The sequence below is a fragment of the Bombina bombina genome, chromosome 5 (assembly GCF_027579735.1).
Source record: "Bombina bombina isolate aBomBom1 chromosome 5, aBomBom1.pri, whole genome shotgun sequence".
Taxonomy (NCBI): domain Eukaryota; kingdom Metazoa; phylum Chordata; class Amphibia; order Anura; family Bombinatoridae; genus Bombina; species Bombina bombina.
Window position 1 is genome coordinate 224,957,219 of NC_069503.1, and position 17,737 is coordinate 224,974,955.

General features: G+C 40.4%; 1 protein-coding gene across 3 annotated transcripts in view; it reads left to right on the forward strand.

Annotated features, from left to right (window-relative positions):
- ITGB1 (integrin subunit beta 1) overlaps positions 1–17,473 on the forward strand; it is a 180,147-nt gene extending 162,674 nt beyond the window's left edge. For 2 of the 3 annotated variants that reach the window (XM_053713855.1, XM_053713857.1), the window contains 2 exons: positions 12,704–12,784; positions 16,477–17,473. In XM_053713855.1, coding sequence (XP_053569830.1) covers positions 12,704–12,778 — 75 coding nt within the window. In that variant the 3' untranslated portion in view covers positions 12,779–12,784; positions 16,477–17,473. The remainder of the gene's footprint in view (positions 1–12,703; positions 12,785–16,476) is intronic. The other variant, XM_053713856.1, reaches the window with a different exon arrangement.
- Positions 17,474–17,737: the final 264 nt, after the last annotated feature.

Below are 17,737 nucleotides of genomic sequence, written 5' to 3' on the forward strand. Positions count from 1 at the left end.
AGGAGTCATTGTACCAGTACCTCTAGCGGAGAGAGGTCTGGGATATTACTCAAATCTTTTTGTGGTCCCAAAGAAGGAGGGTACGTTTCTCCCAATTCTGGACCTAAAGTGCTGAAACAAGTTTCTGTCTGTGCCATCGTTCAAGATGGAGACAATAAGGTCCTTTCTACCCTTAGTTCAAGAGGGACAGTTCATGCGCACGATAGACTTGAAGGATGCTTACCTTCATGTGCCAATACACAAGGATCACTTCAAGTTCTTAAAGGGACACTCGGGTTTCTCCAACATTGGTGCGTCCGGTCCACGGCGTCATCCTTACTTGTGGGAATATTCTCTTCCCCAACAGGAAATGGCAAAGAGCACAGCAAAAGCTGCCCATATAGCCCCTCCTCAGGCTCCGCCCCCCAGTCATTCTCTTTGTTAGTTGTAGTTATTTATTCTTCTATCAAGAGTTTGTTTTTTTAAAATAGTGCCGGTTTGTACTATTTACTCTAAAACAGAAAAGGATGAAGAGTTCTGTTTAAAAGAGGAGTATGATTTTAGCAGCAGTAACTAAAATCAATTGCTGTTCCCACGCAGGACTGTTGAGCCCAGAGAACTTCAGTTGGGGGGAACAGTTTGCAGACTTTTCTGCTCAAGGTATGACTAGTCCATTTTCTAACAAGACTTTGTAATGCTAGAAGACTGTCATTTTCCCTCTTAGGGATCGGTAAGCCATTTTCTTACACTCATAACAGAATGAAGGCTTATTAATGGGCTATAAACTGGTTGACACTATTGTGGGCTAAATCGATTGTTTTATTCGATATTTATATGGGGTTTAAAGTGTTTTTAAGAACTTGAAGAGTATTGGTAACGTTTTTAGGCGCCAGGCAGTCGTTTAGACACCTTTCCCAGTCAGGAAGGGCCTTTCACTCTAGTAGGCAGAGCCTCATTTTCGCGCCTTAATTGCGCAGTTTCTTTTGGATGCAGTGCATGCAGCTTCATATGAGAGGGTCCGGTGGCCATTAAAAACGTTCCTGGAAGGCTTATTTCTGTGGCAAATGACCCCCAAGGACAGGTGAAGCCGCAGCAAACGCTGTGGCTGGGACTGTAGTGGGTTTAAAATTGTAAATTGTTAAAACAGCTCCGTTTTCCTCATTTAAAATTGAAATTTGGGGTGCAATACATTTAAGGCATTAAGACACTAGGGTGCAAATTTGGTAAAGATAGGATGTTTCCTTCATAGTTTTTCACACATTCAGAAATAAAGTGTGCTCTGTTTAACATTTAAAGAGACAGTAACGGTTTTGTTTAAAAACGGTTTTATTGCATTAATAGCCTGTGTAAGCCTGTCTAACATGTCTGTACCTTCAGATAGAATATGTTCTGTATGTATGGAGGCCAAGGTGGTCCCCCCTTCAAATGTATGTGATAATTGTGCCATGGCGTCCACACAAAGTAAGGACAATACTGTCACTTTTAATAAGGTTGCCCAAGATGATTCCTCAAATGAAGGTAGTAGGGATAGTTCATCATCCTCTCCTGTGTCAATACCAGTTATGCCCGCGCAGGCGACTCCTAGTACATCTAGCGCGCCAATGCTTGTTACTATGCAACAATTAACGGCAGTAATGGATAATTCTATAGCTAATATTTTATCCAAAATGCCAGGATTTCAAGAAAGCGTGATTGCTCAGTTTTAAATACAGTGGAAGAGCAAGAGTGCGCTGATGATAATTTATCTGTCATACCTTCACACCAGTCAGAATTGGCAGTGAGGGAGGGTTTGTCGGAGGGAGAAATTTCTGATTCAGGAAGAGTTTCTCAACAGGCAGAACCTGATGTTGTGACATTTAAATTTAAGTTAGAGCACCTCCGCGCCTTACTTAAGGAGGTACTAACTACTCTGGATGATTGTGACTCTTTGGTCATTCCAGAAAAATTGTGCAAAATGGACAAATTCCTAGAGGTCCCTGTGCACCCTGATGCCTTTCCGATACCTAAAAGGGTGGCGGACATAGTGGCTAAGGAGTGGGAGAAACCAGGCATTCCTTTTGTCCCACCGCCCATATTTAAGAAACTGTTCCCCATGGTCGACCCAAGGAAGGATGCATGGGGAAACAGTTCCTAAGGTTGAGGGGGCAGTTTCTACGCTAGCCAAACGCACGACTATTCCCATTGAGGACAATTGTGCTTTCAAAGATCCTATGGATAAAAAATTGGAGGGTTTGCTTAAAAAGATTTTTGTTCAGCAAGGTTTCCTCCTCCAACCAATTTCGTGCATTATTCCTGTCACTACGGCGGCGTGTTTTTGGTTCAATGAACTAGAAAAGTCGCTCAATAAGGAGACTCCATATGAGGAAGTCATGGACAGGAATTCACGCACTTAAGTTAGCTAATTCCTTTATTTTAGATGCCGCTTTGCAATTGGCGAGGTTAGCGGCGAAAAATTCAGGGTTTGCAATTGTGGCGCACAGAGCGCTCTGGCTAAAGTCTTGGTCGGCGGATGTATCCTCTAAGACAAAACTGCTTAATATTCCTTTCAAAGGTAAGACCCTTTTTGGGCCAGAATTGAAGATTATTTCAGACATCACTGGGGGAAAGGGCCATGCCCTCCCACAGGATAGGCCTTTCAAGGCTAAGAATAAATCTAATTTTCGTTCCTTTCGCAATTTCAGGAACGGACCGTCTTCTAACTCTGCAGCCTCTAGACAAGAGGGTAACGCTTCCCAGGCTAAGCCAGCCTGGAAGCCAATGCAAGGCTGGAACAAGGATAAAAACAGGCCAAGAAGCCTGCTGCTACCAAGACAGCATGAAGGGGTAGCCCCCGATCCGGGACCGGATCTAGTAGGGGGCAGACTCTCTCTCTCTCTCTCTCTCTTTGCTCAGGCTTGGGCAAGAGATGTTCTGGATCCCTGGGCACTAGAAATAGTCTCTCAGGGTTATCTTCTAGAATTCAAAGAACTTCCTCCAAGGGGAAGGTTCCACATGTCTCGTTTATCTTCAGACCAGATAAAGAGACAAGCATTCTTACATTGTGTAGGAGACCTATTAAAGATGGGAGTGATACACCCAGTTCCAACAGCGGAACAAGGTCAGGGGTTTTACTCAAACCTGTTTGTAGTTCCCAAAAAAGAGGGAACTTTCAGACCAATTCTGGATTTAAAAATTCTAAACAAATTCCTCAAAGTTCCATCGTTCAAAATGGAAACCATTCGAACAATTTTACCTACAATCCAGGAGGGTATGACTACCGTGGATTTAAAGGATGCGTACCTACATATTCCTATCCACAAAGATCATCATCAGTTCCTAAGGTTCGCCTTTCTGGACAAACATTTCCAGTTTGTGGCTCTTCCGTTCGGTTTAGCCACTGCTCCCAGAATCTTCACAAAGGTGCTAGGGTCCCTTCTAGCGGTTCTAAGACCGAGGGGCATTGCAGTGGCACCTTATCTAGACGACATTCTAATTCAAGCGTCGTCTCTTCCAAAAGCAAAGGCTCATACAGACATTGTTCTAGCCTTTCTCAGATCTCACGGGTGGAAGGTGAACGTAGAAAAGAGTTCCCTGTCTCCGTCAACAAGAGTTCCCTTTTTGGGAACAGTAATAGATTCTTTAGAAATGAAGATCTTCCTGACAGATGTCAGAAAGTCAAAGCTTCTAAACGCTTGTCAAGTTCTTCACTCTATTCTGCAGCCTTCCATTGCTCAGTGCATGGAAGTAGTAGGATTGATGGTTGCAGCAATGGACATAGTTCCTTTTGCTCGAATTCATCTAAGACCATTACAACTGTGCATGCTCAATCAGTGGAATGGGGACTATACAGACTTGTCTCCCCAGATTCAAGTAAATCAGGTAACCAGAGACTCACTCCGTTGGTGGTTAACTCAGGATCACCTGTCTCAGGGAATGAGTTTCGGCAGACCAGAGTGGGTCATTGTCACGACCAACGCCAGTCTATTAGGCTGGGGCGCGGTCTGGGACTCCCTGAAAGCTCAGGGCCTTTGGTCTCGGGAAGAGTCTCTTCTCCCGATAAACATCCTGGAACTGAGAGAGAGATTAAATGCGCTCCGGGCTTGGCCTCAACTAGCGAAGGCCGGATTCATAAGATTCCAGTCGGACAACATGACTGTAGCTTACATCAACCATCAGGGAGGAACAATGAGTTCCTTGGCGATGAGAGAGGTATCCAAGATTATCAAATGGGCGGAGGATCACTCCTGCCATCTATCTGCAATTCACATCCCAGGAGTAGACAACTGGGAGGCGGATTATTTGAGTCGTCAGACTTTTCATCCGGGGGAGTGGGATATCCACCCGGAGGTCTTTGCCCAGTTAACTCAACTATGGGGCAATCCAGACATGGATCTGATGGCGTCTCGTCAGAACTTCAAAGTTCCTTGCTACGGGTCCAGATCCAGGGATCCCAAGGCGACTCTAGTGGATGCATTAGTGGCGCCTTGGTCGTTCAACCTAGCTTATGCGTTTCCACCGTTTCCTCTCATTCCCAGGCTCGTAGCCAGGATCAAACAGGAGAAGGCCTCGGTGATTCTGATAGCTCCTGCGTGGCCACGCAGGACTTGGTATGCAGACCTGGTAAATATGTCATCGGCTCCACCATGGAAGCTACCTTTGAGACAGGATCTTCTAGTTCAAGGTCCATTCGAACATCCAAATCTAGTTTTTCTGCAGCTGACTGCTTGGAAATTGAACGCTTGATTTTATCCAAGCTTGGGTTTTCAAATTCAGTGATACTCTGGTCCAAGCCAGAAAGCCTGTGACTAGAAAGATTTACCATAAAATATGGAAAAAATATATCTGTTGGTGTGAATCCAAGGGATTCTCCTGGAGTAAAATTAAAATTCCTAAGATTCTTTCCTTTCTCCAAGAGGGTTTGGATAAAGGGTTGTCAGCGAGTTCTCTAAAAGGACAGATTTCTGCTTTATCTGTTTTGTTACACAAACGCCTGACAGATGTGCCAGATGTACAAGCTTTTGTACAGGCTTTGGTCAGAATCAAGCCTGTTTACAGACCCATGACTCCTCCTTGGAGTCTAAATTTAGTTATTTCAGTTCTTCAAGGGGTTCCGTTTGAACCTTTACATTCCATAGATATCAAGTTACTATCTTGGAAAGTTCTGTTTTTGGTTGCTATTTCTTCTGCTAGAAGAGTTTCTGAATTATCTGCTTTGCAGTGTGATCCACCCTATCTGGTGTTCCATTCAGATAAGGTTGTTTTGCGCACCAAACCTGGTTTTCTTCCAAAAGTAGTTTCCAACAAGAATATTAACCAGGAAATAGCTCCTTCTCTGTGTCCGAATCCAGTTTCAAAGAAGGAACGTTTGTTACACAATTTAGATGTGGTCCGTGCTTTAAAGTTCTATTTAGACACAACAAAGGATTTCAGACATACTTCATCTTTGTTTGTCGTTTACTCTGGTAAGAGGAGAGGACAAAAAGCTACTGCTACCTCTTTCTTTCTGGCTGAAAAGCATCATCCGATTGGCTTATGAGACTGCCGGACGGCAGCCTCCTGAACGAATCACAGCTCACTCTACTAGGGCCGTGGCTTCCACATGGGCCTTCAAGAACGAGGCTTCTGTTGATCAGATATGTAAGGCAGCGACTTGGTCTTCTCTGCACACTTTTGCCAAATTTTACAAATTCGATACTTATGCTTCTTCGGAGGCTATTTTTGGGAGAAAGGTTTTGCAAGCCGTGGTGCCTTCTGTTTAGGTAACCTGATTTGCTCCCTCCCTTCATCAGTGTCCTAAAGCTTTGGTATTGGTTCCCATAAGTAAGGATGACGCCGTGGACCGGACACACCAATGTTGGAGAAAACAGAACTTACCTGATAAATTACTTTCTCCAAGGGTGTGTCCGGTCCACGGCCCGCCCTGGTTTTTTAATCAGGTTTGATAATTTTCTTTCTCTATACACTACAGTCACCACGGCACCCTATAGTTTCTCCTTTTTTTTTCTCCTAACCGTCGGTCGAATGACTGGGGGCGGAGCCTGAGGAGGGGCTATATGGGCAGCTTTTGCTGTGCTCTTTGCCATTTCCTGTTGGGGAAGAGAATATTCCCACAAGTAAGGATGACGCCGTGGACCGGACACACCGTTGGAGAAAGTAATTTATCAGGTAAGCATAAATTCTGTTTTTATTAAATTTTCATGATTTAGATTCAGCATGTAATTTTAAACAACTTTCCAATTTACTTCCATTAAAATAATTTGCACAGTCTTTTAAATTTACACTTTTTTGAGTCACCAGCTCCTACTGAGTATGTGCAAGAACTCAGACTATACGTATATGCATTTGTGATTGGATGATTGCTATCACATGGTACAGGGAGAGTGGAAATAGACATAACTTTGAAATGTGTTTAAAAAAGAATCTACTACTCATTTGAAATTCAGAGTAAATGCTATTGTATTGTCTTGTTATCTTGCATTTGTTGATTATGCAAATCTGCTGTGTTTACTGGTCCTTTAAGATTTGCTTTTCTGTATCAGCATTTCCAGTTTGTAGCTCTTCCCTTTGGTCTGTCTACTGCTCCAAGAGTTTATACGAAGATTCTGGGAGCTCTGCTCGCAGTGGCGAGATCCAGAGGTATTGCAGTAGCGCCTTATTTGGACGACATTCTGGTCTAAGCTCAGTCCTGCCGGCTGGCAGAAGACCATTCGAGAGCTATTCTTCAATCTCATGGAATTCCTGGGCACGATAATAGATTCCGTATCCATGAAGATATTTCTTACAGAAGAGACGTTGCAAAATTACTTTGTTGTCTTGTCCTCCAGACCTCATTAAGGCCATCTGTGGCCCGGTGTATGGAGGTGATTGGGCTCATGTCATCTCATTTGCCAGGTTCCATCACAGACCTCTGCAGTTGTACATGCTGAGGCAATGGAACGGCGATCACTCGGATCTATCCCAACAGATTTATCTGGACAACCGATCGAGAGAATCGCTCTCTTGGTGGCTCTGTCCAGATAGCCTGTCCCAGGGGACATCCTTCTTAAGACCATCCTGGGAGATTGTGACTACAGACGCAAGTCTATCAGGGTGGGGAGCTGTTTGAGATGCCAGGAAGGCACAGGGCCGAGGGACTCGAGAGGAATCTCTTCTCTCGATTTAACATTCTGGAACTTCGAGCGATCTTCAACGCTCTGAAGGCTTGGCCTCTATTGGGTTCGTCCCAGTTTCTCAGATTCCAATCAAACAACATTACCTTGGTGGCTTACATTAACCTTCAGGGGGGGACAAGAAGCTCCCTAGCCATGAGGAAAGTATCTCAGATTCTGGATTGGGCGGAGGCCCACAACTGCTCACTGGGAAGCGGACTTTCTCAGCAGACAATCGTTTCTTCTGGGGAAATGGTCTCTCCATCCCGAGGTGTTTACGGAGATTTGCAGCAGATGGGGGACGCCGGAGATAGATCTCATGGTGTCCAGACTCAATACCAAGCTACCCAGATATGGGTCACGGTCCAGGGATCCCCAGGCAGAGCTGATAGATGCCTTAGCAGTGCCCTGGGGGTTCAACCTAGTTTATTTTTCCACCGTTGCCACTTGTACCTCAGGTGGTGGCCCGCATCAAGCAGGAGCAAGCTTGGACTATTCTAATTGCTCCATCGTGGCCATGAAGGATGTGGTTTGCGGACCTGGTGGGGATGTCATCTCCTCCATGGAGGTGACCTTGTCGCAGGGATCTGCTGGTACAAGGTCCCTTTGTTCATCAAAATCTAAATTCTCTGAGGTTGACTGCGTGGAGATTGAACGCTTAGTCCTGGCCAAGAGAGGTTTTTCTGAGAGAGTGATTGATACTCTTATTCAAAAGTCAGTCACCCGTCGCATCTATCATAAGGTTTGGAGGACCTACTTATTCTGGTGTGAAGAATGTGGATTCCCCTGGCATAAGGTCAGGGTATACAGGATTCTTTCCTTTCCCCAAGACGGTTTGGAGAAGGAACTGGCTGCTAGTTCCTTAAAGGGACAGATTTCAGCTCTATCGGTGTTATTACACAAGAGGCTCGCTGAGCTTCCTGATATCCGGTCTTTTGTTCAGGCTCTGTCTAAGAATCAGGCCTGTCTTTAGAAATTCTGCTCCTCCTTGGAGTTTGATTTAGGTTCTTAAGGTTTTGTAGAGGACTCCATTTGAGCCCATGCATTCGCTTGAAATTAAGTTACTGTCTTGGAAAGTTAGTTTTTCTCTATTGGCTATTGCTTCGGCACGCAGAGTCTGAGTTGGCGTCCTTGCAATGTGAGCCTCCTTACCTAGTTTTTCATGCTGATAGGGCTGTTCTTCGCACTGGGTTGGGTTTTCTCCCCAAGGTTGTGTCTGATCGCAGCATCAATCAGGAGATTGTGGTTCCTTCCTTGTGTCCTAATCCTTCTTCAAAGGAGCGATTTACTTCATAATTTGGATGTGGTTCGAGCTTTGAAATTCTATCCTCAGGCTACGAAAGATTTTAGACAGACTTTGTGTTGTTTGTTGTCTATTCTGGGAAGCGCAGAGGGCAGAAGGCTTCTTCGACTTCCCTATCTTTTTGATTGAGGAGCATCATCTGTTTAGCATATGGAACAGCGGGACATAAGCCTCTTCAGAGGATTACGGCTCATTCTACTTGAGCTGTGGCTTCTTCTTGGGCCTTCAAAAACAAGGCTCTATGGAGCAGATTTGTAGGGCGGCTACCTGGTCCTTTTTACATACTTTTTCAAAGTTTTACAAATTTGACGTTTTTGATTCTGCTAAAGCAGCTTTTGGGGGAGAGGTTTTAAAGGCTGTGGTGCCCTCAGAATATGGTCCGCCTCTCTTACCCTCCCATTTTCATTCAGTGTCCTCTAGAGCAGACTTCTTCAAACTACGGGTTACGGCCCATTACTGGGTCGCAACACCATGTTCACTGGGTCGCAAAGAAGCAGAACTGAACTGTTTAAGAAAATATGCAGTTTAGGTGCATGGTAGACAGCTGTGCTGCAGATTCTATGTAGCGCTCACAACACTAACTCTAAAGAGGGCAGCAGGCTCAGAATTACTCTGATCTGACTACAGAAGCGCAGGGCAGCCAGAGCATCTGGAAAAGTCACATTGAACTGTTTCCCTGTACAACCCCTGCGCTCTCTGCATTACACGGTGGTGAGATGATAGCAGAGGGATCTGCCTCCAGCACATCCTATTAATCACTGGGGCTGGGCTCTGTGGATCCCACTCATATGGATTGTGGGGAAGTGGAAAGGGACAATCCTACAGCTGCTGACTTTACATGCTCTCCTGTTCTGCAGGCTGTCTGGTAGGTCAGAAGGGGAGGGGGATGAGAATCCTGCAGTTCCAGGAAGTGTACCGGTACAGCTCATACAGCCCTCCTAATGTCTTTCTAACTCCTGCAAGTACAACTGGGGATAGGAAATTTATTAACTTTTAGCTTCAGAGGTCAAGCCATATATTCTTCCTTCTGCTCTGTCTTGCATTTAACCCCTTGGCTGCCACATGTACATGATATACAAATAAAAACAATGGCCACAAAAAATCTAAAATTTACAACACAGCTTCAGCCTTCTGTAGCAACCAAACAGTTAAATGTACGACAGAGCAGAAGGAAGAAGTTAAGATATAACCTGTGTGTGTGTGTATGTATGTGTGTGTATATATGTATATAAATTATAGACTCTGAGCTCTCCGGAGCAGGGCCCTCTTCCTCTTGTGCTAGATTTGTTTAGTTTTGTATTTTATCACTAATCTTTGTCATTGTATACCCCTATCATTGTACCCAGCGCTACAGAATTTGGCGGCCCTATACAAATAAATGATGATGATAATAATAATAATGTGTGTGTGTGTGTGTGTATATATATATATATATATATATATATATATATATATATATATATATATATATATATATATATATATATATATATATATATATATATATATATATATTTGTATTGTTCCATTGAGGGCAGTGTTGCAGACAGTAGTGCTACTTAATCAGTGTTATATATTTATGGAGGAAAGTATAGGACTCAGAGGAGAAGTTGCAGGAAATCTGGAAATTAAGTGTGATACTGGAAACTGCTTGAGTGCACTCTAATAGAACAGGGGTGGACTTGAGGGAAGGGTGCTTCCTGGGCCACCCCACTAAGTGCCTGTGATGGGGAGATTCCCCAGAAGCATGGGCAAGCAGTGAAATCAGTAGAATCAGCACAGCCTGAGGCTTTTTTTGTTTTCATTTTAGTTGAATGATAATGATCAGAATTAGAGGTGTCATTCTTACATGTGCCAGTTATTGTACAAAGGGGAAAAATGCAATGACAGTGTTTTGGTTACATGAATAGAAGCAGCAGGATCAGTTTACACCAGTGTGTATGGTTTGCGTGTGTAATAGGCTTTTAAAACATTTTCAAGTTTAACTACAATCAGGACTATATTATACACACATTTTAATCACTTTGCCACAAATTGCTCTATCTTGCTGTATATTACATCTGAAATTTTCAGACCAAATATAAAAAGAGTCACAAAAGTATGTGATATCATTGCACTGAGTCTTGGAGAAAAAAAGTTTGAAGAACACTGATCTAGAGCTTGGGTATAGGTTTCCCACAAGTAAAATTAAAGCCGTGGACTCTCCTTATATTAAGATGGAAAACATAAATTATGCTTACCAGATAATTTCCTTTCCATCGGTATGAGGAGAGTCCACGGCTCCTGCCCATTATCTCCATTGGGTGGACATACATCTTCTGGCACCGTTTATACCCTGATATTTCTCCTGCTGTTCTTTGTTCCCTCGGCAGAATGACTGGGGGATGAGGGGAGTGGGGGAGGTATTTAAGCCTTTGGCTGGGGTGTCTTTGCCGCCTCCTTGTGACACACAGACAGAGAGGGGCGCGCACAGAGAGGGGCAGGCGCGCATGTGTATATATGTGTATATATATATATATATATATTTACAAAAACTTTCTTTCACTCATGGTTAGTGTTTGACTGAAGCCATTTATTATCAATCAACTGTGTTTACTCTTTTTAAATCATAATTACAACAGAAACTACCCAAATTACCCTGATCAAAAGTTTACACACTCTGGTGATTTTGGCCTGATAACATGCACACAAGTTGACACAAAGGGGTTTGAATGGCTATTAAAGGTAACCATCCTCACCTGTGATCTGTTTTCTTGTAATTAGTGTGTGTATAAAAGGTCAATAAGTTTCTGGACTCCTGACAGACCCTTGCATCTTTCATCCAGTGCTGCACTGACGATTCTGGATTCTGAATCATGGGGAAAGCAAAAGAATTGTCAAAGGATCTGCGGGAAAAGGTAGTTGAACTGTATAAAATAGGAAAGGGATATAAAAAGATATCCAAGGAATTGAGAATGCAAATTGGCAATGTTCAAACTCTAATAAAAAAGTGGAAAATAAGGGGTTTTGTTGAAACCAAACCACGGTCAGGCTGCATGGTCGAGTCGCTAGAAGAAAGCCATTACTACGCAAATGCCACAAAAAATCCCGCTTACAATACGCCAAACAGCACAGAGACAAGCCTCAAACCTTCTGGCACCATTTCTACTGTGAAACTCAGAGGTGGATTGATTGCTGTTTTGGGGATGTGTGAGCTACAAAGGCACGAGAAATTTGGTCAGAATTGATGGCAAGATGAATGCAGTATGTTATCAATCAGAACGCCTCATTTTCCACTTCTTGATAGTTTGAACACTGCTGATTTGCATTCTCAATTCTTTGGATAGCTTTTTATATCCGTTTCCTGTTTTATACAGTTCAACTACCTTTTTCCCACCGGTCCTTTGACAATTCTTTTTCTTTCCCCATGACTCCAGAAACGCCAGTGCAGCACTTGATGAAAGATGCAAGGGTCTGTCAGGAGTCCAGAACTCATTGACCTTTTATACACACACTAATTACAAGCAAACAGATCACAGGTGAGGATGGTTACCTTTAATAGCCATTCAAACCTCTTTGTGTTAACTTGTGTGCTTGTTATTAGGCCAAAATCACCAGGGTATGTAAACTGATGATCAGGGTCATTTGGGTAGTTTATGTTATGATTTAAAAAGAGTAAACACAGTTGATTGATAATAAATGGCTTCAGCTAAACACTAACCATGAGTTAAAGAAAAGTTTTTGTGTTGTCATTCATATTCTCTGAAAAATGGCCAATAAATCATAAATTCTGCCAGGGTATGTAAACTTATGAGCACAACTGTGTGTGTGTGTGTGTGTATATATATATATATATATGTACAGAGAGAGACAGACATATACAGAGAGACTCCATCAAAGAAATAGCAGGCACTATTTGTAGCACAAAACTATGTACAAATATACTGTGTGTGTGTAGATATAGCTAGAGATATTATAGATATAGAGATATTATAGATATATTCACATACTGCAGAATATGGTGCAGATTATTTTAAAATGCCAGCTTTGCATTATACTTATTGATCTTGAAGTAAACTTAATGCACTGCTTCCATCTCTCTTTAATAATTTTAAATTTGCCTTTCTAGGTTTTTTTTTTTTTGTTTTGTTTTTTTTTAAATGTGACATTTAAAAGGTATACTTCTTTTTAGATGTAAGTACAGATGTTCAAACCTTGTTGCTGCTTTTCACAACTAATACTTTTTTTCTTAGCAAATCATACGTGGAAATTTGAACTTCCTATTTTTCGTGTCTGTGAATTATTTTTTTTGCAGCAAGAGAATCCAATATACAAGAGTCCTATAAATAATTTCAAGAATCCAAACTATGGACGAAAAGCTGCTCTTTAAGCCTGTGTTTGTATTTTCCTTTCTGACTTTCTTGTGTGTCACTTTCACACTTTAATACATCTAAAGTTGTCAGTGTGTGCTGCTTGGCTTCTTTATTGCTTCAGTCTGTACACGATTATGTAGCTAGATATGTAAACTAACTGTTATACGTGAATGAACAGTTATGCATGATAAAGCGTGGCCAAAATGGCTTTAAGTGGCATTGATAATTAATATTTTAACACATTGATTACAAGGTTCCAAATGAAGTATTCTAACATTTCCTTTTGAGTTGGAGGAGGTGTATGAAATAAAAACGTAAAGTCAGAATGATTGCAGTGTAGATGGTACACAAGCATGCATATTTGTACTTTAGCTAGTTACTGTGCCTTCTTATGCACAGTGGACATATGCTTTTCATGATTTCCACAATACCTTTTATACCCCTTTTTTTTTATGTAGTCGCTCTCTCCAACCAATCTGCAGTTTCTAAAGTTTGCTAAATCCTTTGTTGCACTATATGCTTTTTCATATGAAATGTAACATGTTAGTTTTAGTAAATGAGCTACAGATATTCGCTGTCTTTACCTTGAAAGGTTTCTGAAGTTGGCTTACAAGCCCTTGTTCCCACTGTGTGTTTAAAGGCATTCTAATTTAATGTATTAGAACCCACTCATTTCTCTTTGCTTAGGAAGAGCTTATAGTAATGAAAGTTCCATGTGGGAAGTTTGTTGACACTCCATATATGCCCTTAAATAGAATAATGCTATTAGAATAATCCATACCTTGTATTCAATTCATAAGTAGGCTTATCCATAAATAGTAATTATTCTAAGCATAGTCTAAATAAACCTATCCAGTCTGTGTCATACAAGCCAGTGCAGATTCTTCGAGAAGGTGTGCTGTTTGAATACTGGTACACAAGCACTCACAGGATATGTGCATATGCCTCAGAAAAACAGTAACAACTTTTACTTAAAAGCATTTTTGCAGTATACTTCCATAGCTGAAATGCTTTATTTCCTCTGTCTCTCTCCTTATCTGTCCTCTTCTGTCTCTCGCTCTCTCCCTCTTTGTGTCTCTCTTCCTTCCTCCCTCTGTGTGTGTCTGTGTGTCGCGCTCTCTCTCTCTCTCATTTTAAGTGAGTGTATTTTTGTTAATACAAATGTGTAATACAAGAGTGTATCATGACATTTCAATTTTACACATTCCACAATGCATATATATAATATACAATTTTGTTTAAATATTGCGCAAATCAGTATTAAGCTTTAGTCTGTTTTGTAATGCATGTCACTGTTGTCACCTTTTTTTTTTTTTCCTCATCTCCTCTGCTGAGGCTAGTTATAAACTGTTAGAAATAGATTACTGTGTGGAATATAGCAGTTAAACGCTTATGCCCTTCCAGTTCACATAGTATTTGGAAATCCCACCATTTTCCAAGTTAGGTTAAAGGATAATAGTAGGCATGTTGCAAAGTTGTGTTTGGTTTTTTTATTGTTGCTTTTTTTTAAATTAATTTAACTGTGTTTTAATTCCCTTTTTAAGGAATTGTATGGGCTTATTTTTGGTGTTTTTTTTCATTGCATATCTTATCTGTTTTTCTAGAAAACATTTTGTTTTTTAAATAAATGCCCAAATGTATGTTTCAGAAAAGGAAATAGTAATTGATTAAAGAATAAACCTTACTGTGCAGAACAATGTTATTAAATCAATATTACATATTTCCATGTGCATTATAACAATTGTACATAATAAATCAGCGTAAGTAATCCACGTTGTCGTCCTACAGAGACATGTTATAAATCCTCTTCTACTAGAAGGCAATGTACACTTCTCAAGATGCAGTTTATATTGTCCCTGCCTGGAAGCTATGGTGCTTCAGTGAACTCCAACTCACAATTGAAGTGGAATCATTTTATTTTTATTTTATATTGCTTACTCATTACTCATTCTGTAAAATGATTAGTGAATACAGCCATTTTCATTCAATCAGCATTACAGATTTTTTTTTCTTCTGCTCTATAGAAAAAAATGCTGATAATAATAATCTCTTTAACTGCTGAGTATGAGGCCGATTATTTATTAATCCCCGAATGCATCTGTTTTGGCTCGCCGGAAACAGAAGTTAAGAATAAGTGGTCTTAAGACCGCTGCTCCTTAACTTGTCCGCCACCTCTGAGGCGGCGGACAGCAAGCAATCTGCTAGAGGCTGATTGGCCGCGAATGTGCAGGGGCGGCATTGCACAAGTTTTTCTAGTGAAATGCTTGTGCAATGATAAATGCCGACAACGTATGCTGTCTGCCCGCACATTGATAATTCGTCCCCTTGGTCTTACTTTTGAGAATTTGAACTTGGAGAGTGTACCAGTATTTTAATATGGAACTGGCATGGCAATTTTGTTCACATGAAGTTCCTTGCATTGACGTTTTTAAATAAGATTAACTGTTCTCCACATCATGTTTTAATTTTCTCTATATCCTACTTGAACAAAATGAATAATTTTGTTTAAACTATAAAGACTTTCTTTTGAAATATTTTTATACCATTTCAAGCAATAGGTAAACTCAGTGAGCCATGATTGACTCTTATCCTGTTTTGCCCATTTTAGGTTAGACTTTATACAATCGCTTTTTTTTTGTTTGTCATCCACCTTGGTGTTTTGTTTTTTGTTTTGCATACAATTTTTCAGCACATTACAGCTATAACTTTTGGTTCTTTCCATAATAATGGTTACAACTCAAGGTAACAACTAACAGAGTAAGCAGTCTTATTACCACCAGTGCATCTGACTGTGAAATCTTGTATATGTAAGATAATATAAGCAGCTGGTTACTGGAAGCTTTAAACATTATATATAAATATAAACCTTTTGCTAAAAAAAAACAACTAATTGGTGTGAGAAATAAAAGCCTAAAGCATGCAAGCCAAGTGTGCTCTGTAGTGTAATAAACTTACTACTTTTGTTTGCCGGTTTGGGGACTGAGATTATCAGTTTAAAGCTATTTGCAAGTGATATATTCATGAATAAAGCCGACTGTTTTCAGCTGTATTGTATATCTAATATGGTTTCACATGGTAATGTTACACAATACTAAATGTCATGTGTTAACCCATTTTTTTATACTGCTATATACACTGTTTTTCATAATTATGCTGCCTTTAACAATACATTTAGTTGTGTGCTCTTCAAACATGTTTGCATATTTTCAAGTGTGATAATGTTGCATTCCTTGTCCTGTGATTTATCTTTTTAGAATGCTCCCTGTGTTGTCAGTGGTTATTGTTCTCTCTTTTTAATGGGCAGGTGTTTTAATATTTGCACAAGGAATGGTTTGATATCTCAAGTGTTATGTAGATAGAAACAGACACACTGCCACTTGGAATCACAATTATTCAGAGATGGGAGACCTAAAGTTGTATTAAAAAGTTACTATTACATTCAGTTTGTACAGTTCAGCCTCCTTTACATATAGCAAACTTTCTTCACATTCTGATGCTTGTCATTATTTGGTCTCAGGGCTTACATTGAAGTTGGTGTGCCCCGACGTATTGGTACAAAGTAGTAATATTTTACGTCTGCCTATATCCAGTCCAACAAAAAAACAATGATTCAAAGTGGACGTGTCTCTTAATCATTCTGAAATCCATAGTTTATAGTCATTTTGCTATCCGTTACTGTATTTCTAATACTACTTCTCCCCCCCTTTCTTTTTAGGGTGAAAATCCTATCTACAAGAGTGCAGTAACGACGGTGGTTAATCCAAAGTATGAGGGAAAATAATCCTGAATGTTTCATAACACTTTATGCAAAATAGCATTCTTATTTTGTAACTGACAGCAAATGCAATCAGGCAATATAGAAATGATTTACTAATTCATTGTAATGTAATTGTATCGGACTGTACAGTTCATATAAAATGTTTCAGGAAAGTGTAAATGGTGCCATGGGACTGTTTAGTATTTTTAACACACATAATGTTCTTTACGGTCACTTAAGGTCACTCTGTGCCTATTTGACTTCCTTCCTCTTTAATTTACTTTTTTTTATAGTTTTGAGGAAGGTGTATTTCTAAAACTTTGCCAATCAGAGTATTTAAATTGATTTATTAAGAAATTTGAGCTGGGAATTAAAGAAGTCAAAACAGTGACACATACCTCAGATTTTATTACTGTTCGTTTTGTATGTGAAAGTATCAACAATGGTTTAACAAATATTGAAAATAACTACTGCACGGTAATGTAAGTGAATAAGCAAGCTATTTTGGATAGACATTCAAATGCTCCCTTGTAACATGAATGCAATGCTGACTTTAGTTCCCAGCCAAAAAAAGTTCACTGTCTTATTCAGTGGCCTTAAATCATGTCCTAAAGTTCTGTACTTTTTTGTAGAGGCTTTTTAGCCTTCCTGTATTTTATGTACCGTATTATGAGAACATTTCATCTACATTTGCAGTTTTGCTATAACTTTAATTTAAACGTTTTACCGATGACATGCTTTGAAATGGCAATATACTTGGACTGTCATTGTTTTGGGAGGGGGGGTTGTTTTGTAAAATAAATTTGTGCCATGCTCAGTCATTCATATTAGCTTTAGGTCCTAATGTTTCACATTTTGTCACAATCTCTTGTTTTTAAGTGCCTTTTTATTTGTGTTCACTTTTTACAATACTGTCAACTGAAGTTATTTATTAAATAAAACTACTCAAATACCAGTCCAAGCGTTCACAATTAATTTTTATTAGTTGTTTCAACTTTTTCCCATGCCCAGCAAGATTGTCATATTCAATAAGCTTCGATATGAGGTATTTCTCTTGTAAGGTGTATCCAGTCCACGGATTCATCCATTACTTGTGGGATATTCTCCTTCCCAACAGGAAGTTGCAAGAGGATCACCTACAGCAGAGCTGTCTATATAGCTCCTCCCCTAACTGCCACCTCCCAGTCATTCTCTTGCAGCTCTCGACAAGGGAAGCAGC